Raw genomic sequence first — 22,679 nt, 5'->3', positions numbered from 1 at the left:
AATGGTGACAGAATTTTCATTTTTGGGTGAACTATTCCTTTAACAAGTGCTTAAAAATGCTTAATTTTGAACTTTGTGGTTGATATCTAGATGATATTGTGGGAACTTTAGATCAAGATGTCATGAAATTTTATATTATGCTGAATCTTTTAAATTTAACATTTGTTTCTTTATACTTTTTCTTCAGGGTCTATTGACTGCATCTTTGTCATGCTGTTGTTTACCACAGAAAATTATCTTTAGTTTGTAAAAACAAAAATTGTGGTTATATTAATGTTCTTCTTACAATGGAAATGTGAGGAAAACATTCTGGACAGAAATATGCAGCTTGTATTTTTATTAAAATGCTTTTTTCTTTCTTTTTTTTGTTAAATAGCCAACACACTCTCATGGCAATTCATAATATTTTAAGTTTTGGCAGATTGGTGACTAATTTTATAAATTTGTATGATCTCATTTGTACGATCTGCTTGCATCCAATTGACGGTTAGGTTTAGGGGTGGAACCTCATGCTTAATTCTTCTCTAAAAATTATGCAAAATCGCCACCTTGTAAAATAGTTCTCATGAGATCTGTTGGTAAATAACAGAAATGTGTGTTATTTCAGTTGTAAAGTTGTCTAAAGCATCCCATTAGCCTTCTGGTTATGCATTGCAAAAGTAAATTTTTTAAATTTTTTATTGTAAAATGAAGGACAAGTCAAAATTATTTTCTATGGTAATCTGCTATGCTTGCTATGGATACTGTCAAGAGGGTTCAACCCAGAACATTCACTTAAGGTTGTCCAGCATCCCCAGTGGAATCATAAGCCATCAAAAAGCACATGGTGTGACTTGCTTATATCTCAGTGAATAAAAGCAAAGCAATTAATTTATCAAGATTTTATTATTGGACTGCAGTACGTACCATCGTTACATTTATAAAATGTGTTCTAACAGAAACCACGGTCATAACAGCAGACCTTTGTACAAACTGTATTATGCGTTCTCTGTCGTCTGGTATACAGTCCATTAGGTTCTGGAGTGTAATGGGTAATTAGCCTGATTAGTCTTGATGCCTTTAATCGTGTGGAAATCTCAACAGTCTGTTTGCGCTATATGCTGCTTCAGTGCCTCGTTTTATGGCCCCCTCTCGGAGCTAAATGGTGCTCTGGCTGGCAAAAGCGGGAGGAAAGGAACAGCATGTCAAAGTTAAAGCAGCGTAGCACAGTTTTAAAAATACACACAGAGCTCAACGCTGCCCCAATCAGTCCAGGATGGAAATGACATGTGAAGATGAATTAATAGCAGATAAAGCAGGGGTGTCCAAACTCGGTCCTAGAGGGCCACTGTCATCCATCTTGCCTCAACACACTTGCCTGGAAGTAGAATGTCTAAAACCAGCTGGTTCAGGTGTATTTAATTGGGGTTGGAGCTAAACTCTGCAGGACAGTGACCCTCCAGCTAGGAACAGGATTGGACACCCCTGAGATAAAGGAATATTACAGTTCTCTGGACAGATTTTACATATTTCTCCAAACTAAGCTCAATAACTATTAATATAGAACTAAAGGGATAATACACCCCAAAATTTTGTCATCAAGAATGGCAGTAACCAAACAGATCTCACCCCCAATTGACTACCATAGTATTTATTTCTCCTACTATGGTAGTAAATTTTATACAGGTTTGGAACAACTTGAGGGTGAGTAAATGATGACAGAATTTTCATTTTTGGGTGAACTATCCCTTAACACAGCTACCCAAACTCCAGGTTTATGCTAAATTCAGTACTGAAGAATCAGATTGCTACCTTTCAGTTCATGAATGTGAATTTGAACTGAATTGGCTACACTCCACAGGAAGTTGAATTTATGGAATTTACTGAATTGGTCCCACTATATATTAGGTGTCTTTAACTACTATGTAATAACATTTAAATAAATAATTTGATACAATGCACTTGTATATATATATATATATATATATTTTTTTTTTTTTACATTGTACTTATATTTAAAAAAAAAAAAAAAAAAAAAATCCCTACATGTAATTACAGCTGTATTTAATATCTGTAATTACATCTATAATTACACTGTTGACTCTTCCCTTACACCTTAAAGGAACACTCCACTTTTTTTTGAAAATAGGCTCATTTTCCAACTCCCCTAGAGTTAAACAGTTGAGTTTTACCGTTTTCGAATCCATTCAGCCGATCTCCGGGTCTGGCGGTACCACTTTTAGCATAGCTTAGCAGTCGCAATGATATTATAGGAAAAATATCAAAAGTCTTTGGTCATTTTTGAGCGAGATGCTAACGGTCTAATCAGATTCAATGAACTATGCTAAGCTATGCTAAAAGTGGTACCGCCAGACCCGGAGATCGACTGAATGGATTCGAAAACGGTAAAACTCAACTGTTTAACTCTAGGGGAGTTGGAAAATGAGCCTATTTTCAAAAAAAGTGGAGTGTTCCATTAACCCACCTTTAAACCTACCCATACCACCAAACCTGTCCCTAACCTTACCATTCTATATAGCAGCAAAAGTGTTTTGCAACACGACATGAACACAAGTACATTGTTGAACACAAGTACATAAGTTAAACACTAAAGTGTGACCCTGAATTGTTATTCAAAGAAAATAAATGCAGGTAATGCATTCTGGGATCTATCTTGTTTTCTCAAGTTATGGATCCAAGAAAATGAAGTTGTAAATACATTTAAATCCAGTTTGGCATAGAAGTTGTGGTTGAACACTTTTCGTCCCCAGACAAACTACTCCACAACTGAATTTAGAAATGGAGAATTTGCTGGAAGAAACACTATAACAAAATGTGGGTGATTTTTAATCCACTCACACACCAACGCTACATGGTGGAATTGGACATTGTCCCAAACCGCAAGTTGCTCCGGTTGTTCCTGCTGTGCCTCCAATTTTGCTCTCTCATTTCCCTTTCCTCTTCCTACATCTTCTCCAATTTCTTGCCCATCATCTCTTTCACCAGTAGCGTTTCAAGAAAATGATGTAATTTGTATGAAATCATGAATCAGTACAAAACATTTAGGAAAAGATAGCTGTGTCAATTGCTTAACAACATTGAGCTCAGTTTGGAGAAATGTCTAATTGGTGTGCAAGCATCAGATCTTCCTGCTGGATTGCACAAAAACACTGTCAACTGCTCCATAGAAAACAGTTTCCACCCTAATAGCAAGGACTATAAAAGATAGTCCCCTTTTTAAAAAGACCAGTGAATCGTGCACACGCAATTGCATTTCAACATTTGGGGCAATTCCTTCTGCACAGGTAAGATAGGCCACAAATGCAGAAATTTACAACTGTACAAGTGCATGAGGTTGACAGATAATGCCAAATCAAATCTGAGTGATTTGTTCCAGTGCAATTCTTGGACATGCACTAGTATGTCAGCTCTTCTGGTCTCACTGCTGACAGCACAGTTATTTATGGCAGTAAATTGTATTATTATGCATAACCGGCTCAGTGTGCCATCAAGACTCTGACTGGGAACCTTTAAAAATGCCACTGTGATACAGTTTTATGAATATTAAAAGCCAATATTAACCATGATTACTTTCATATGGATGGACTATGTGCTGCATGTTTTGGATATGACATCCAAATACGAGATGCATCCCAGAAAATATGAAAATGATGCAAAATCTCTCTTGTTGATAGGATCTACCCAACAGAGCAACTAATCTATACAGGATATACAGCTCTGTCACAGATATAAGACAATTCTGTTGTGCCCTATTTCTGAATGTGGGGAAATAAAAAAAAAAAAGTTAAAAAAAAAGAAATTATATATTTTTATATGTATTTATTATATAAGTTCTGCTCATTTTAATAGCACAACCTTTAAACCATGTCTTACACACATCATAATAAATTAGAAATGAACCCAATAATAATCAGGCATTAATCAGAGAAGAACTGCACCTGAAATGTGTGATCACAAAGTAATACATGTCAAAAAAAAAAAAAAAAAAAAAAGAAAGAAAGAAAAAAATGGGGTGCTACACAGTTGACTTACAGTAATATTAACCATATCTGTAAACACCAATTCAATATCGGCATTTGTGATATTAGGACTGTAGTGAAAATGGAAACGTTTTTAGTCTATGAATTGTCAGTGCCTGCTGAATTTTACACCCAGAACAGCCGGTGGTTTCTGATTGAAATGCTTTGCACATCTGGCCTTTTGTCAAAGAGACTGCTAGACATTTCACAGCTAAGAACCCTGAGAAAAACTCATCGACCGACTTTTAAACATCTAGCCATACGCTGCGGTGCATCAGATTACTCATAGTTTGCGAGTATGCTGAGCAAACCTGGTTTATCATTCTCTGTGGAACCGCTGCACTCTGTCTCATTCAAAAGTGAAACTAGGAACATAAGGTCTGTTTTATTAAACACTTTTGGAGGTCTGGGAGAGTGGATCCATCAGCTGATGGATGGATGAAACAAACCTTTTCCATATGGTTACCGCAATGGCTCTGGTGGGCTGGTGGGCTTACTGTACGCATCATTTGGCTCTCCAATGGGAAGTAACCTCACAAGAAGATTATGTTGTTACTGCTAATGACACCCATTACCACTCACACGTTACATCTCTATAAATAACATTACAAAATTTGTGGATTATTCAATATACTTTAAGTTAAACCATTTGAGATAAAGGAAACATTTACCAGACATATCCAATAGAGATGGATACAAATTACTTTTCTGAAACACTTAAACTATTCTACACCGTCCCCATGATTTCAGTGAAATACCAGAGTTAAGATATTTCTCTTAACCTCTGGATCCTAAGGGTTGATAGCCATGATTCAAATACATCATTTACATTTGTAGATTAATCTGAATTATAATATTTCACAAGATAAGAACTCACCGAATAAAACTAACAGCTGACAAAATATAAAGTAAGAATGTAATGCTTTAAACATGATCTGAAGTATAAAGTGGCTCTAGATGTCATGCAGTCTATGCCTTGATATAGTAGAGGCCCAATACCAAGGTATTCGGTGTAGAAATCGCAGAGTTTCCACTGATGTCATTTCCTGCGAGATGGGGGGGGGGAAAGGACAGGATTTCAGAGTCTCCTGCTGGACCGTAATGTCCGATCCGTGCCTGTGTTCGGTTAGAAGCGAGGGTTTAGAGTTCGACTTTGGCTGTAGCTTTAACTGGTGACAGCGAGAGAGATTAGCGCTGAGATCTGAGGGTCTTTCATTGAGCCCACCTTCAGCACTGAGGGCATTCTGCAGACGTCAACAGCGCTAGACTTGCCAGGCGGCTTCCTAGCAGGCAAAGTCTTCGAACACTCGGTGGTGGGTACGGTGGTGATGATGGTGATTTGGGAGGATGGTGTTAGCATAAGCTCCCTCTGAGTGGCTCCGGCTCTTCTCGTCAGAATCCTGTCAGGAACAGAGAATGTCAGATGGGATTCTGCGAAGATACTTTAACTCCTACTTCTTACACACTATTCCATTGTGAATAAAACGCCTTGAATGACTAACCCTGTGAATCATTGTTTAATCTGTGGTGTGATAAAAAGAAAAAGCCACTCGAGGCTGAGAGTTACAGTGGTTTATCATAGTTAAACCCCTTTGACAATAATAAATTCACTGTTATACATGGTCTTAAGTGGCTTATTGCATATATAAAATGGTGGCAAAAGTACAGTGATTAAAGACAGCATCTGACATGTAGTGACACATATTCATCTATAGGCTGTTATGAATTAAAAGTTCTGTAAGTAATTTCAACTGCTTCCTATTAGACTGAAATAGGCAGCCTCTATCTATTCAACTTTCTTTCCAAAATCTTGTCACCAAAGTCATGCCATCACAGGGGTTTTTAAACAGGGGTCCGGGAATCTCCGGGAGTAAAGGAGGCCCATGGAAACTTTCAGAAAAAAAGTATATACACTACGTTCTACTTTTAAAAATGTTAATGAAAGAGGTCTCTAATGCTCACCAAGGCTACATTTATTTGATCAAAAAAATACAGCAAAAATTTCGCTCCCCTTGTGACATAGGAAGGGGATCTTATTATAATATTACCGCCTGTTTCCACTCACGGCACCGCCATTTATTTATTTTTTTTGCAAGCGACAATGGTGTACCAGTATTGTTTATACCTCAGTGTATTGGAATTGCAAGCTTGAGGGCGGGGAGCATGAGCTCATTTGCATTTAAAGATATACACAACAAATCAGTGCATTTTTTCTCCCACTCATAAATAGGCAGTTAAAGGGATAGTTCACCCAAAAATGAAAATTCTTCATCATTTACTCACCCTCAGGTTGTTCCAAACTTGTATACATGTTTTTGTTATGTTGAACACAAAGGAAGATGTTTTAAAGAATGAGGGAAACTGAACAGTTCTGGGGCACCATTGACTTCATAGTATTTTTTTTTTCCTACTATGGAAGTCAATGGTGCCCCAAAGCGGCCTGGTTACAAACTTTCTTCAAAATATCTTCCTTTGTGTTCAACAGAACAAAGACATTTTTACAGGTTTGGAACAACTTGAGGGTGAGTAAATGATGACAGAATTTTCATTTTTGGGTGAACTATCCCTTTAAAACATGGTATAATAAAAAAATCCATGGGGTATTTTGAGCTGAAACTTAACAAGACACATTCTGGGGACATCTGAGAGTTATATTAAATCTTGTAAAAATGGGCATAATATGTCACTTTTAAAATTTAATTTATTCCTGTGATAGTAAAGCTGAATTTTCAGCATCATTACTCCAGTCTTCAGTGTCACATGATCCTTCATAAATAATTCTAATATGCTGATTTGCTGCTCAAGAAACATTTATTATTATTATTATGTGAAAAACTGAAGTTTTTGTGCTGCTGAATATTTTTGTGGAAACTGTGATACATTTTTTTCAGTATTCTAAAGTTTAAAAGAACAGCATTTATTTGAAATCTTTTGTAGCATTATAAATGTCTTTACTGTCACTTTTTATCTATTTAATGTATTCTTAACAAATAAAAGCATTAATTTATATTAAAAATATCATACTGACCCCAAACCTTTGAACAGTAGTGTATATATATTTATATTTAACATTTATGAGATTTCATAAAATTAATCACAACTATTTTAACTCTATTATGATAATATTTTCACCCTTTTTTTTATTTTATACAGTGATAATATACTGTAAAACTCAATTATGTTTAGGAAACATCATGTTGTCTTCATAAAAAAATCGTACTATTTTTCACACAGTATAAACGCAACTGTATACATTAAAATAAATATATAAAATATATAATACATAAAAAAATAAAAATAAAAAATAAAAACATGTCTCTATATTTTAGGAAGGGTGTCAAGGTGATAATCATATTTAGTGGTCCTTGGCATCAAAAAGTTTAACAACACCTGTGTCACTCATCCCAAATGTGCAAAAGAGACTATTTCTGATTGCTGTTGACGGAGTCTAGGGTGGTCTCAGAAAGGTGTGATTTCTCAGAGCTCTATTTCAGTGGTCTCTGACAGATAGCAAGAACATTTTATGTGGCATTCCCCCCCCAAAAAAACTCTTAACAGCATCTTTAATACTACAAAGCAAGTTAATACTTGCAGGGTTGCCACCTCTCACGTTTTCAGGCTCTGTCTCACACTCTCATGCTGCCCAACTAAATCTCACACCAAATAAGAAGACAAGCAAAATAAATGGCTAAATCTGCTCATAGGATTTTCCGACCAGCACTGGACTTGTTAGGTCTAACACAGAGACTGAAAATTTCTTCCCGTACTCCGCAAGGTGATCACTACAGAGCTAGGAGAAATCCTAGCAGATGAGTCGCGTGTTTGTGTCCCCAAACAATAAGGGCGCGAAATTAACACCTGCCAGGCTCCAACTGCGGCTGGACACTCTGGCAGCTGATAATTTCATTGTCTATTAGTTGAATATGGAACCTTGAGTCTCTTTTTGACAATATGTGTCAAGATTAGAACAAATTTTTAATATTTAAAATATATTTTGTAATATGAAACATGTCACTGCCCACTAGGGTGAGGAGCCCACTAAAAGGATTTAAATACCATTTCCATGATAACACAATGTCCGACTTCAAAACATTTTGAATTTTGACTTTTTAAGCTTTGAAATGATACCTAATTCATGATGATTACTGAAACATGTGATAGGAAAAAAAGACAATAAAAAAAGAGGTTAAAACCTTAAAAAGGGGCGTGCCCATGTCATCAAAATCTCACTCCAGCAGGAAACCAAAGTTGGCAACCTTGACACTTGAAACATTAATATAGAATTGAAGGACACAGGTAAGCATAACCTACATATCAGCTATTTCACATCGGTTTCAAAGTTATTCAGATTTTAAGGCTGGAACTGTCAGTTTTATAATGATTGAACAATCTTAGGTCACGACCCTCTGGCCGTGCTGAATCGAATTAGTTTTGAGCATACTCCATTTCTCATGAATATAATGTGCTCTGCCAACATCTGTGTTCTTCTTCCATGAACAGAAGATCGGATTGCAATAAGAACAAGGGAGATTTGATTCAATCCTGGTCTAAGCAGACAGCCTGGCATCCCAATCATGGCTCAATATCCTGCTGCTGATGTCGTATTTCCCTCCGGGCTTTGTTCCTATTCAGAGAGTTGATCTGTGCTGCATCCTAACACTAGCGCTCCAGAGATTAGCATGTGGCTTACCTTAGCTTTCATTTCCTCCAGGTTTACTGTGGCGACTGTGCTGGCCTGTTGCTGCTGCTGGGTTTGCTTTTTGTCATCTCTCTGTGGCCTGAGCAAACGCTCCAACCTGTGTTTGATCACCTAGGAAAGCGAGGAGGAGTGAGGGTGAAGAGGGCAGCAGGGAAAGTAGGACAAATGAGGGCTATAAACAGTTTTGCAACATCAGCATTTCTGCTGCTCAACTCAGAGGTCCAGTCTTATCTGCTCTTATGGGAAATACTGCTCACAATGGAGAAAACCAATGCAAGAGAAGAGCTATTAGTTAAAAATGAATGATTGTGGAATAGGCAGAGGGCCAAAACAATGTATGCTTACCTCATATACATAATCCAGAATCTCCAAGATGGTAAGAACGCTGGCTCCTATAAAAAGACCCATCTGCCCGCCAATGTCCCCTGAAAGCAAAAAAGACAAATAAGATTTTTTTTTTTTATGTGAATTTCCATTTTCAGACCATTTAACTTTTTTATATGCTATATTTCTGACTGAAACAGTATTGTTATTGTTAAGTGAAACTATTAAAAATGTTTTTGCTCATTAAAATAAAGCTGAAATAAAATAAAATGTAAATATTTGATGAAACACTTACATTGAAATGAAAATGAAAATTAGAAATGTAGCCTTGGCAGTTAACTGAAATAAAATAAGTTAATGTTAATGTGATAAAATTACTAAAACTAAAAAAATACGAAAGAAAAAGCACAAAGTTATTAAAAATTTTATATATATATATAGTTTTATATATAAATAGACTGAAACAAAAATGTTGAGTGATCTAATAGTCTGTTTGGCTTAAGTGATTTAAACAAAAAAGAAAAGTAATTTATGAGAATGCAGAAGTTATTATAATTTGGTTAAATTATATAAAATTATACAAAGACAAACATTTTCTTCTTTGGAACAATGTGAACCAAGGAATTGCTCACAATAAGACCAGGAAAGTAAACAGTCAATTTTAATTTCATTTTGCCTTTAAGCTCAGAAATGCTCCAGTTCAGATGCACTGAAAATTAATAAACAAAGTTTATAAAATGATGTGGTGAAATGAAGCATAAGAGACCCACCTAATAATCCTGCAACGTCATATGCTTTTTTCTGTTCTATTGTTTCATAATTTAGAGCTTCAAAGAAAATGTCCAAAACAAGAAAGTTGTCTCTAAAACAAAAGGACAATAAAATAGTTATTTGTAAATCATACAGTATATATTTATTATATATTCAGAATCAGAACAGTACAGCCTTTATCTGTTTAAGGTGGAAAGGTTGCCACACCTGATGTAGTCTTCTGACTTGTCGTATTTTCTAGATAGGTAGCGAGCTGAGCCCTTGCTGGGGATTTTAACCATGGACAGCTCTTTACCATAACGGGTCAGGTTACAGGGAGTTTCACAGGAGCATGTGTCACCTGAACTTTTCTGTAGCAGTGCTGCAAAGAGGACACACATGTCAATTTAGAGCAGGAGACAGGTGTGTGTGTGTGTGTGTGTGTGTGTGTGTGTGTAAGTGAGAGAGAGAGAGAGAGAGAGAGAGAGAGAGAGAGAGAGAGAGAGAGAGAGAGAGAGCAGGTGCTCTAGCCCACACCTGCACACCCATTCTTCATTCATCAAGCTAATGTGGAGAGATAACACCAGTGCTAAATAATCATCCATAAGATGCTTGAAACACACTCAGCATGTTGTTCAGATTTAATTTGGTTTCTGAAGGGCATCCAGAAGAGAAGCACACACACTCGACCTCCTTGAGAGGAAGTATCACGAATGTCATGCTTATAAATTTTGTGTACACTGAATGCACCACGTATTTAGCATTAGTGCCTTCCATTTACAACAAAATTTAGTAGACACACCACAACATCGTCTATTTGATTTATATTATTATATGCAGGTGTTAAGGAAGCTACTTTGCAATTTGCCAAGCCTTTCATAATTTAAAGTAGTTCAGTCAAGCTACCCTTTTGAAAGACTCGAGCCACACACATTTGACTGTGCTAAAGTGGAACTATTGCAAGTATACTTTAGGTACACTTTAAATAACTTGCATTTAAAGCCTGATATTATACAAAGGTCATACAATCCTTAGTAATAGTGATATAAAAACACTTTTTAGGCATAATAAGAAATGTGCATTGTTCAATAACGAAATACCCCAAATAAAGTTTAATTATAATTTTATATCAGTTAGTCTTAAGTGATTTGTCAATAAATAATGGATTTGAAGTATACTTAGTATGAAATAAATGTATTTTAAATAAATGTATATTTAAAATTAAAATATATATACACACACACACACACATACATGTAACTAGCATCATATTTCATACATAGTATATACACAACTGTTTTCTAATTTAATGTTTTAAAATGTAATTTATGTGATGGCTGAATTTTCAGCATCATTACTCCAGTCTTCAATGTCACATGATCCTTCAGAAATCAAACATTAATATCAATGTTGTGCTGCTTAATGTTTTGAAAACCGTGATACATTTTTTTTCAATATTCTTTGATGAATAGAAAGTTCAAAAGAGCAGCATTTATTTGAAATATAAAAATTCTGTAACATTATAAATGTCTTTACTGTCACGTTTGATCAATTTAATTCATCCTTGCTGAATAAAAGTATTAATTTCTTTCAAAAAGAAATTAAAAGATACACTATAAAATACTATATATACTATAAAATGATAATGCTTTATATAAGAAAGTGGCAAGTGTGTTTGATTAAAGATGTTTTTTATGCGTTATTAGGCTGTGTTGTGTTGTTATGTGTGTGACACATAGACATGTTTGCGTATTAGAGTGAGAAAATAAATAATTATTAAAGTAACTTTTCAAAGTAGAGATTTCAGTATAATATTTGAATAGGTCAATCCAGTGAATGCAATCCATTCTTTCAAGATATATCTGCATTTAGTTCAACTACCCATTAAATAGGGTCGGGTTTCCTTTTGACTGTGGAGATAATTAAATTTCTGGCTTATTAGATAAGGACTATCATAATTGTACCGATACATCTCTCATCATCAACTTTTCATGAGCCGCTCCATTTAGAGTGTCATAAAATCAGTGGAACAAGACACCTACAGCGAGTGATAACACCGTGAGGGTATGAGAGGGTAATGCACTACAGGGATCTCCAGTTTAATGCTGCCCTGTAAAGGATGTCAAAGCACTGGAGAACATTCTCCTTCTTGGACTGACTGAATAATCCTGTCTCTCCCACCCCAGACCACACACGGAATCATCTGTTTATCTGGGATTTAATTATTTGTGCCCACAACCTCCAGAGATATTACACTCCAGGGCGTTAGCAAAAATGAAAAATGCTTGCTTACCAAGTGCTTTGTCCACACATTTGATATTGCTGGGAGTACAGATATCGGCATCTCCTGAGAAACAAAATACATAATGACTCTGATCAATCACGAGCAAAATGATTGCTGTTATTTCACCGCCAGCCAAGGAAGAAAAAGTGCGAGCGGCAGAGAAACAGACAGTGCGGCTCTGCTTTGTTATTCATCCTAAAATGATGGAAGGCAGCGTGTGACTGAGGGAGATGGGTTTGCTTTCACCACGCCTCCCTCATGACCATCAGTCTAGGCCTAATTGCACCCAAAATGAACTGATCCTCCCCAAAGGCACATTTATAAAGTCTTTAAAACCCAATCCTCATCGACACACAATACCGCAGGAGGTCCAACTCGCCCCCCGAATCCATCAAAAGCACAAGCGGTCTGAGGAAATATGTATGGCACCTAAGAGAAAATGGCCTTTGAGTTAATGCTTTTGGTCTCTCTTTTCAATTTGCATTATGGGAGATTGATTTGGAAACATTAAAGGAGAAAAGCAGAGAAGCAGAGCTTCCATTAGAGCCCGGCCTCCAACAGTCACACGCTCTCTGAAAAGCCACACTGATAGCAACTCAGGTGTGGTGGAGTTAATTAGAAAAGAGGTTTCTGGGGACAGAGAAAGTCCTTCCATCCATACGTCGTCGGTTTTCAAAAGAGAAAATAAATGTGTTTGCTTTTTTGCAGTTTGTCAAATGATTCGAGTGGAACGTAACAAATCAGCAGGTCTGGTTTCATCGTCGCTGTCAGATTGCGATCGACTAGATTTTCCCCCCAATCGCCCGAATGAACTACCCGAGCTCCTTGTATTGTGTGACTAGACAGTAAGTTAATTTAGAGACTTGCATTAAGCTTTCGGCTCCACTGCCTGGAGCAAATTAGATGAGAAGAGTTTATTCATTTAGTATTTTAGCAATTAGCAGAATACATTAGCACGCTGATTAGGTTGAGTGGGAAATGAATGCAGCGGTGTAGCGTTACCCGGCATGTGCACCATCCTGCAGTTGCACTCACGCAGAACCTCAAGAGTCTCGCAGCGCAGACGGCAGGCGCTGATACTGTAGGTATCGTAACCTGGGATCATCTGCTCACTGGTGGAGCGGCAGTTCCCCCATGGCTGGGGCAGATAGGTCAACTACACACAGAGAGGGAGAGCAATGAGGAGAACAAGGAAGATAAAGAGAGAGGGAGGCAGACAGAGAGAGAGAGAGACAGAAACAGAGAGAGAATGAGTAAATGCAAATTAAGTATGCAAATAAGCAGCGTTCTTAAGCTGAGCCACAATTTTAGAGAGCGTAAAAACCTGAAGCGATTGAGAAAAGTGTAAGGTTTTATTTATGTGGCTCGATGTTCAGAAGGCAAGCTTAATGAGTGGCCTGCCTTTGAAACAGAAATATTGCATTCAGCACTCATAATATTGATCATGTTCCAGTCTGACAGGGTGCTTTTAGACAGATCTGAGTTTTAAGACAGAATACATTGCCCCACATTCCAAAATATACTGGACTACAAAAGTTTGCGTTTGTAATACAAAAGTACTTTTGAACGCACTTCACCCTATCAATTTCAAAATGCATGGTATTGATGTCATTGTGAAAGATACATGCATCCTCGTAATTTTTAATCAAAATGTCATAACTTTATCTTCCAGTGAAGCAGACTTCTCTCTCTTCTGACGTATTCCGGACTTCTCCAATCCTTAAGTCCCACCATTTTCTTACAATCGACTGCAAGCTTGCATTCAGATCTGCCTTCAATCAACAACCGATGGATAGAAACAAGTCCCCACACTAAATTTTTTTTTTCTTTTTCGATAATCTTTCTCACACGTATGTAGTGCTGGGCGGTTTGACCAAATATCTGTATCACGTTTTTTTTAAGATTCTGGCGTTTCCACGATATGTCACGTTTTGTTTGTTTGTTTGTTTTTTTTCCCCCCTTTTTTTACTGGACCTTTATTTTGGCATATTTTACTGTCAGAAGTACATTGAATATATTACATGAATATTGTAAGGACAAATAAAAATTTATTAAAAATGTAATCAAATCAGTTCATAAAGCTAACAATTTAGGTTAAAATGTAATCATATTAAAATTATTATTTATTTTAAATTAATATTAATAAGTAGGCTACATTTTTACTGTGCAATTTCGGTAATTTCAATGAAGACCTTTGAGTTTGTGTCTTAATAAACAGTGTTATTATTATTATTATTATTATTATCTCTATTAATCGAAGTACACTCGATTGTACAATAGCATATTTCTGTTATTTCAAGTTATACCGAACTTTTATTTTGACAGAGTCGTGAAGACGTTTGACTTTCTGTGTATATGATATGACAAATGTCGATAGTTTTATCAAATTAAACGGTGAAATGTTCATAAAGTGACTCTAAGAGCAGCTCTGCAGATGAAGTTCATGTATAGTGAGTGAGACAGCAGACACTGAAATCATCGCGAGCGTCACGCGTGCTTCAGTATGTGTCGTAGTAGACGAAAATGCGGCCTCAATAATACAGACTTCAGATTTCAATAATAGTCTTTTTTAGCTTTAATATTCACAGACACTAGTTCGTATCGATATCTGATTCATTGTACACCCCTACTTTTGATTTATTCATCCAAAAATGGCCAAATTCTGTGACGTTCCGCTTTATACAGTAAGTTGTATTTGTGACTGGATTCTCTGATTTCATCCGTGTTTTCTGCATCGCGGAAATCATATGTCTCTACATGGTATTTGCAGTATTAAAGAGAGTTAATTTTGTGAGTTATTTATTGTTGTGTTATAAAGTTGTTTCCATTAGTGTAAGAAGGGTATGCTTTTAATATTAGTCTGCTCTTTATACACTCTACATAGCGCTTCATGGCCATGGAATAGAAACTGTTTCAGCTACGCACCAGTATGGCGTACATATCGATATGTATACATATCGGTCTCGAAATTGAAACCGGTATACCATATGAACCGGTATGCCACCCAGCACTACACAGATGTACATTACAATATGGGGAAAAAAGTCGGTCACTACTTCAATTTTAAGTAAAATTACTCATCTGTCAGGACTATAGTTTATTATTATTGGCAGTTCAATATGCTCTATGCTCCTGCTTAAAATACCTGATGTCAGTAGAGTTAAGGGGCTTTCGCACCGGAGGAACCTTTTCATAGGTACTAGAACTATTGGCTGAAGTACCCGGATTTTGCCGTGTTTGCACCGCAGGAACTAGGAACAATTTTAGTTCTAGAAACTACTTTTGGGGGAACTAAATTAGCTCCTACTTCAGAGTAGGGTCTAAACCAGCACTATAGGAACTATCAGTGACGTGAGTGTACACAACAAACACAGCTCCGATCACGGTGTCTTCTACCACTGTTTTTTAGCGTTTGTATATGCTGCGCTTAAAGATGCTGCTGTTGGCCGCTTCACAGTTCCTATTCCCGGTGCGAATGCAACCAGGAACATGGCCTGGGGGAGAAATTAGTTCTCGGGGAACTATCCTAGTGGCTAGTTCCTATAACTGAGTTCCTAGAACTATTCGGTGCGAAAGCCCCTTTAGTTGGGGTGCTTGGGCTCGAACTGCAATTATTGATTGAACTCAGACTTGGACGCACTTGGGTGGACTTGTACTTGAACTTGACACGGACTGGACAACAAGTAACAACATAAACTAAAGATGACAAGACATTAATAAATGTCTCACACTCAAACTCAATTGGTTAAGGACTTGAACTCGACTCGACATGGTGCACTCGGACCCAACACTAGGTACAGTAAAAGTCATCCATGCCTATGTCACAAATAAGTAAATCTGGACCTGGTAATACATGCCTTATTTGTGGTTCAACTTTGCAAGCAAGTTGGCCCTTCAACTGCCAATCACTTTCTCAACTCTGTGTCTCTTACAAAGAAATCCTCCTCCACTAAATGCATGCTTTTATTTCTTCACTTCAATATAACAAGTAACAACGTGTTTTTTTCTGAAATGTTGTATAGCAAGAGCTGCCTAACAATTAATCCAAAATTTTTACTTTTGTGTTCAGAAAAAGAAAGAAAAAAAGCAATTGGGGGAATACTGATGTGACTAGATGGTACTGTACTTGGAAGGTCTGATTTCATTATAGGTGGTACTTGGCCTGAAAAGTTTGAGAATGATTCAAGGGAAGGGTTATACCCTTTGTTCTTGACAGGATACAAAGGTCTGGAATCCCGGAGAGACTCCAAAGCCCAGCTGATGGATGTAGGGCGGCTCATCCTGACTGTGGATCTGAACACGGATTCCTGCCTCTAAAGATGTTTCATCTGCAAAAAAAAAAAAAAAAACTGAGGTAAGAAAGCAGAACAGGCAATATGAAAGGGAACACAAAGATAAGCCTCACCTATCCCCCTATCAATACAAATGGGAAAACAACATCACGAATAAACCTTGAATTTAAACATGTTTATCTTAACAGCTTGTGCAGACACTTCTGAGAACCAGAAAATATGGGATGACTTTGCAACTTTCGGACCAGAAATCATCTCTGTGTGGCATTATAACTTACTTGTCTCTTTCCAGATAGGCAGATATTCATCTTGCTGGATATCCAACATAATCTCCAGCCCGTTTCCCATCCCTCCTTGCTTTGTCTTCCTGGAGGTTGATTTGTTGCCGTTGAAAGTATAGCATTTCCCGTATCTTGTGTAGACCTATGAAAAAACACCAAAGATTAATTAAAACTGTCATACTCTGGCATCGGGGAAGCTATAACAACAAACAAGCTACAATCTTTAGAAGCCATAATTTGTTTCTATAAGATTTAATGAACCTTTTGATCCCTCACAGAGATGCCTTTTGAGATGCTTATGATTAATTGGGGAAAAGGCCACTTTAAACATCAAAAGTTGTGAAGCATTTCCAGCTCACATGAAAAGCCAAAACAGACAGTAATTAAAAGTTTTACAATGTATCATTCTGTCAGTGGGCATTTGTATTCAGTGGCATATTAAACAATGTTTTCTCTGTCTCATTCCTGTCATATTTATTTTGACGAGAGAGTGAGACAGTTCTACACTTCGTACTACATTATCATGCAATGTGTTTGTTCCTCAAACAAAAGGAAAATGAACAGTCCACATCCTCAGAAACATATCTGCCTCCACAATGAAATCATCACATCAAAATAATTGCTCCACATGGGTAATAATATTGATAAGAGTAGACTAAATCAAAAGCAATAACATTTGAAATTGTACTTAATATCCTTACATAAACCACAACCACTAAAAATAAATAAAAAGCATGCAATTTGTTATTTATAGTCCCTTTCTCTCTTCAAGCAAAAGTGACAAAAAGACTATTATTTGGGTACAATGCAGCCTGATGCACAGGACTCCATAATGAAATACTCAAGAATAAAAGACAAAACCACTGGCAAATAAATGTCAGGAGGTAATGGATCAACAAAAAGCACATGTGGATGAAGAATAACTCTAAGTGGGTGTCCTGTACCTCAAAATAAAAAGGAAGAAGAAGAAAAAAAAAACCCAGACACAATAAAAAACATTTTCATGAAATAATTTCTCTTCATATCAGTCCTGGGAGCCCAATTCTTTCTGACCTTTACTTCAGAAGGTTTTCAGTTCCAATCTTTAGCTAACATGCCAAATCGAACCACTACCACAAATAAAAACAAAGCCTGATTTGTTGGATTAACTGAAAGCAGACAAAGAAAGAAAGAAATGTTAGAAAGACTCTTGGCATTTCTGAAAAGTCCAGTATAGCTCTGGTCTCCAGCACATGTTGTGTTTTGGATGTGGTCCCAGTATGGGATGAAAAAAAAAAAAAACCCCGCCTGTCCTCAATTATTCAACCTCATATCATTCAAAACCTGTATAGCTTTCTATCGCATGATACGAAAAATATGATACTTAGTGTGATTATGAAATCGCAAAGGCTGCGATTATTTTTTTTTTTTATGCGCAGCTTGTCAGTGAAGTACGGCTCCAAATACTAATCCATCTGAAAGCACTGCGAGTTTGAATCGCTTATAATGTACATTTGAAAAAGCAACACGCGTAAAACATCTTTCCAGACATGAGAAGCATTTATTAACATCTTGTCCAACAAAAGACAACATTTAATAACATGTTTTTACTCCAAACTCACTTCATAACGACATTTGAGCATCCTTCTGTGAGATGATGTAGCTTCTCACACAGAATAAGGCAGTCGTGTGTTTATTAGTCATATTTAGTTAATCAAAGCGTTTCAATCTGTTTATTCAGCTACAGCGATATGACGCGTACTATCTACTTCTACTGCAGGGCATATTTAGAGTTTCTGTGCAAGAGCGCCCTCTGGCTTTCAGATGGAGAAACAGAGAGCTGTAAAGCTCTGACAAGCTGCGCATTAATTAATCGCAGCCTTTGCCAAATGGCGTGCGATTTTATCTGTTGACAGAGGCTATTTACACTAACTCATTGGTGTGGAGAGTTGGGTGGGTGGCGATATCTTTTAACTCTTTCTTTTCCCTTTTCTAATCACATATCAGCTTGGAGTAGTGTTTATTTTAAATATAAATTAAGAAAAACAGATTTTTAATAGTGGGAATAAAGGGTTAGGAGTAGGTAATGTGAAGGACAAGTATGGTCCCAATAAAGCAGCACCCATTTATGATTTTAATAAATATAATAATGTGCACTAAATATGTTATTACTGCATACAGTTTTATAATATACTTCAAGTGCAAATAGTATCTGCTACTATTAGTATAATTAGCATCCAACAATTTACATTTAGTGCAAAGAAAATACTGCTATTTGCACTTAGTGTAAATAGCATCTATCACTGTTTGCGCTATTTGAAAACATAAAAATAAAAGCCAACTCAAAAATATTAATAAAACACAATTCATAACGAATGTAATGTGTACAACTCATGCAGTAAATTTAAAGTCATACAATGGACTAGGTGCACAAGATGATGCCGGTGAGCTCCGGCGATGCAACTGTGCGCATGGTTACTTCCACTCATGCCCTTCCGGTCTTAGCACTTGCATTTGGTGCAAGAAGAAACTTAAATATGAAATTTGGCTAGATATAATAGATTTTTTTTTTTAATTAAAGAGAAGATGGTGGTCTATCAGATGAAAGAAAACATCCTTGTTATATTATTGTGTAACGTTACTTCTGTGTGGAAATTCAACGAGATACGCGGAGATACGCAATCTTTGACTTTCAATCTTTCTCCTGTTGATTATGGGGTTCAGGCTCAGCGGTGATCCACAGGGATCTCTTTATCCATATAAAACACTCAAGTGTGTAATATATATCTCCTGATTTTGTTGTGATAGCTGGAGGACAAAATGGCTCAAAAACCGCCTTTTCTTTCTTCGTGGAACAACACTCTTCATGAAGATCTAATGTTTACGATTGTCAACCAAAGCATCAGTCCTCATCAGAGATAAATAAACATGGGAATATGATATGGACTCAGTGTAAGTAACTTTATTTGGTAACATTATTATCGCTAACTGTATTATTTAGTAGCCATGTAATTTAAATGCATAATTTTCAGTGTTTGTATTTCCCCTGTGCGTTTCTATTAATTACTGCATTTATTTAGTTCAAGTGAGACAAGTAAAGAGCATCTGTTGCATAAATCATTATCTGTCTCGTCTAAGCAGCAAAAAAACGTATTTTGCTACGGGTAAAAAAAAACAACCTATATTAAACTGTTTGTGCTACAGTTAAAAATGTAAATTAATCACATTCTTTTCACAGCCCTTGTTTTTATCTAAAAAGATAATTGATGGAAAGAAATCGTAAAATATGTAGTGATCATATTGATGGAGCAATTTATGTAGATAAGTGAAAATATATGCGCAGAACTGAGAAAATAGTATTTATGGAAATAAATTTATCACAGGGCAAATGTGTGAATGTTCACAAGGCATTTTATGCAGACAACTCTAATCGTAGTTGTATATTTACAGGCATTATTGTCATTGTATATGCGTATGCAACATGAGTTCGTTAATCTAACCAATGCATGCATGCATTTAAATGCCATTGGCTGATGTGATTGTACTATATATCTTAGTTGTATTTTAAGTGATATACTGTAACTTTTTCAGATCCTATAAACAACTATAAGAGATCATTTTCAGCTTTCTCCGGCACTCTGCACCGGCATAAACGAAACCGGAAGTGTATATGCGTACACTCGCTGATCGAAAATCCAACATGGTCAATAGCTTTGTGTGAGAGATAGATTAAATTTAAAGCTGTTGCTTGGCCATTATCTTTCAATGTATGGAAAAGAGTAACATAGACATTTTGCAAAACTCATAAGTTTTACTTGCGAACAGCATAATTATGGTGATCCACCAACTAGACTAGTACCTACCCAGAATAAACCAGTCTACAAAGAAATCCTTGCTGGTTTAAGACGATCTTTTAATCAGAGTGACTGACATTAAAAATGCTCCAGCAGTGAGGCTTGTTCTGATGAGAAGGGAACGTTAGGGGCCACACTTGTATGTAACACATGGCTGTTCATTTAGCAGCCTGCATGTGGAGTCTGATCTCAGCTGGCTCCGTGCTGAATCATAGCAGGGCTCTCCGAGCAATACGGGCATGCAGTAATTGCCAGCTGCAGCTGTGGAGGCCGCACACCATACAGCTGTAATTAAGGTTGGAGACAGCCAGTGTTTTCACAAGCAGACGCTGGTCAAACGTGATAAAAGAACACGGATAAACATCATTTTACATAATCAGACTGCAAACGGAAAACACACAAACACCAACATAGCTGTACTGTTTAGTATATAAAACGCATATAAGTGTGTCAAATACATTGATGCAACATGATAGAATAAAGAGTAAAAGGACACTATTTTTAATATCTTGTATAAGCCAATGAAAGAACTTTTAAAATGGTCAGAATGTTAAATATGACATTTAAAGTAGTCATTTTAGTCAGCATCAAAGCCAGGTTTTCAGCATGATGGTGTGCAAACTGCCTTTTTGACTGACATGAGCTATTAATGTGAGAAGGGACAGTGGAGACCGGCAACAATCGATTCAGTCCTGTTTATTGACATGTTTAAGTTTCCATTGCTGCTCTAATCCGGTCCGATAGAAAACCAGGGGGACTGTATAGAAAGAAACGATAGGAAGACCTCTCATTCCACAGTTCTGCTCTGAAACTTCAACTTTCAGGGGACGGTCCACTTTGTGTTCACAAATGATTTTTGGGAGGGCAATGGAAGCTTTCCCATCATGCAGCATTGGAAATGGCTGCTGGCACAGTCTCCTCTGCCTCATTTCTCTGCTTTAGAGCCCAGTGCCCAGAGCGCCTTTGATTGATGGACCATTTTCTCTTGTAACATCTCGCCCAAAGTCAGCAAAGGTAAACAGTCCAACTTTAGTCTGTTCCCAGAAACAGCCACCCTGCCTAGTGTGTTACTAAATCCCCCAGTTGAACAATTGCCACTGTTTGATGAGTTAGGGGCATTCAGATTATTATTATTATTATTTAAATGTAAATCTAAGTTTTGCTTAGGCCCCCGGATTGCTGCTGATTGGCAGTCGGTCCAATCCACTTTCAACAGCGTTTCTCAGAAATCACCAACAGCACCTTTACGGTAATACTTTTTTTTTTTCTAACTGAAAAATGTATATATATATTATGCTTAAACCTTCAAAATCCAAAATATATTACAAAATGTACTTTGAGAGGCAAGAAAATCTTAAATCTGTTAAAAATCTATTAATATTTTGGACATATCTTCTCCATCTGCAAAAGCTAAGCTGAATTTAATGAATTTGCTGGAATTACATTCATATAGCTGTCTGGAGGTGGAGAGGATAATTTTGTTGTGACAAACACAATATTTGCTTACCTTTGAAACCATTTCACAGTGAACCACTAACACACAAGCTTTCATCCTGAAGCAAAGCATTTGCATAAATCTTCCCTTACCACTAACACCCAACTTAATTGGGCTTAATGTCTGGCCATTAACTGTCCTCAGCTACTATTTCCCCTCTAAATTGCTTTGTTTCTTTCCTCTTCCACTCAGTTTGATGTGCCTTTACTGTCTTTCACTTCCTGCACTGAATTTCTGCACAAAGATGAAGTAAACCCCAAAGCCTCTCATTTGTGGCAGGCATCTGACAGATTCCACTGTTGGCTGTTCTTCAATTATCCAGGGAAGCTACATGAGAACTTCAGTTTCTTAACATGCAGGATGTGAGTTGGTGGAAAGAGTCTAAGTTTAAAAGAATTTAAATTCAGCACTGGTGTTTGAAGGATTTGAGCTAACTGCCTCATAAGAAATTTGTGAGGATCAGAGTGCTTGAGAGTGTAAAATGTATCAGTCGTTCTCTGGTCCCAGTAAAATGTTGTGCTTTGATTGACAGAATGGTGATTTAACCATTAACCCAAAAGATATAGCCGAATGGTACAACTACTGACTGAATCTCAATGTTAAATTAGTAGAATTTAAGGGTACCCTTGTACATGACAATCTGTGGTGCGTTTCCCAAAAGCATCTTTAGCCAACTATGTTCACAAGTTTCATCATTAGCAA

The 22,679-nt window shown here is 36.8% G+C and overlaps 1 protein-coding gene across 1 annotated transcript in view; it reads right to left on the bottom strand.

Moving 5' to 3' along the window:
- Positions 1-41: 41 nt before the first annotated feature.
- Positions 42-22,679, bottom strand: part of asic4a (acid-sensing (proton-gated) ion channel family member 4a) — a 108,438-nt gene continuing 85,800 nt past the window's right edge. Inside the window, exons 2-10 of the mRNA XM_051904636.1 lie at positions 16,647-16,791; positions 16,277-16,404; positions 13,079-13,232; positions 12,086-12,139; positions 10,021-10,174; positions 9,813-9,904; positions 9,064-9,143; positions 8,710-8,829; positions 42-5,419 (exon numbers count right to left, since the gene is read on the bottom strand). Coding sequence (XP_051760596.1) covers positions 5,303-5,419; positions 8,710-8,829; positions 9,064-9,143; positions 9,813-9,904; positions 10,021-10,174; positions 12,086-12,139; positions 13,079-13,232; positions 16,277-16,404; positions 16,647-16,791 — 1,044 coding nt within the window. The 3' untranslated portion in view covers positions 42-5,302. The remainder of the gene's footprint in view (positions 5,420-8,709; positions 8,830-9,063; positions 9,144-9,812; positions 9,905-10,020; positions 10,175-12,085; positions 12,140-13,078; positions 13,233-16,276; positions 16,405-16,646; positions 16,792-22,679) is intronic.

This window comes from Ctenopharyngodon idella, chromosome 9, assembly GCF_019924925.1.
Source record: "Ctenopharyngodon idella isolate HZGC_01 chromosome 9, HZGC01, whole genome shotgun sequence".
Taxonomy (NCBI): domain Eukaryota; kingdom Metazoa; phylum Chordata; class Actinopteri; order Cypriniformes; family Xenocyprididae; genus Ctenopharyngodon; species Ctenopharyngodon idella.
Note: the sequence above shows the minus strand (reverse complement) of the source record. Positions and strands in the feature narration are given on the sequence as shown.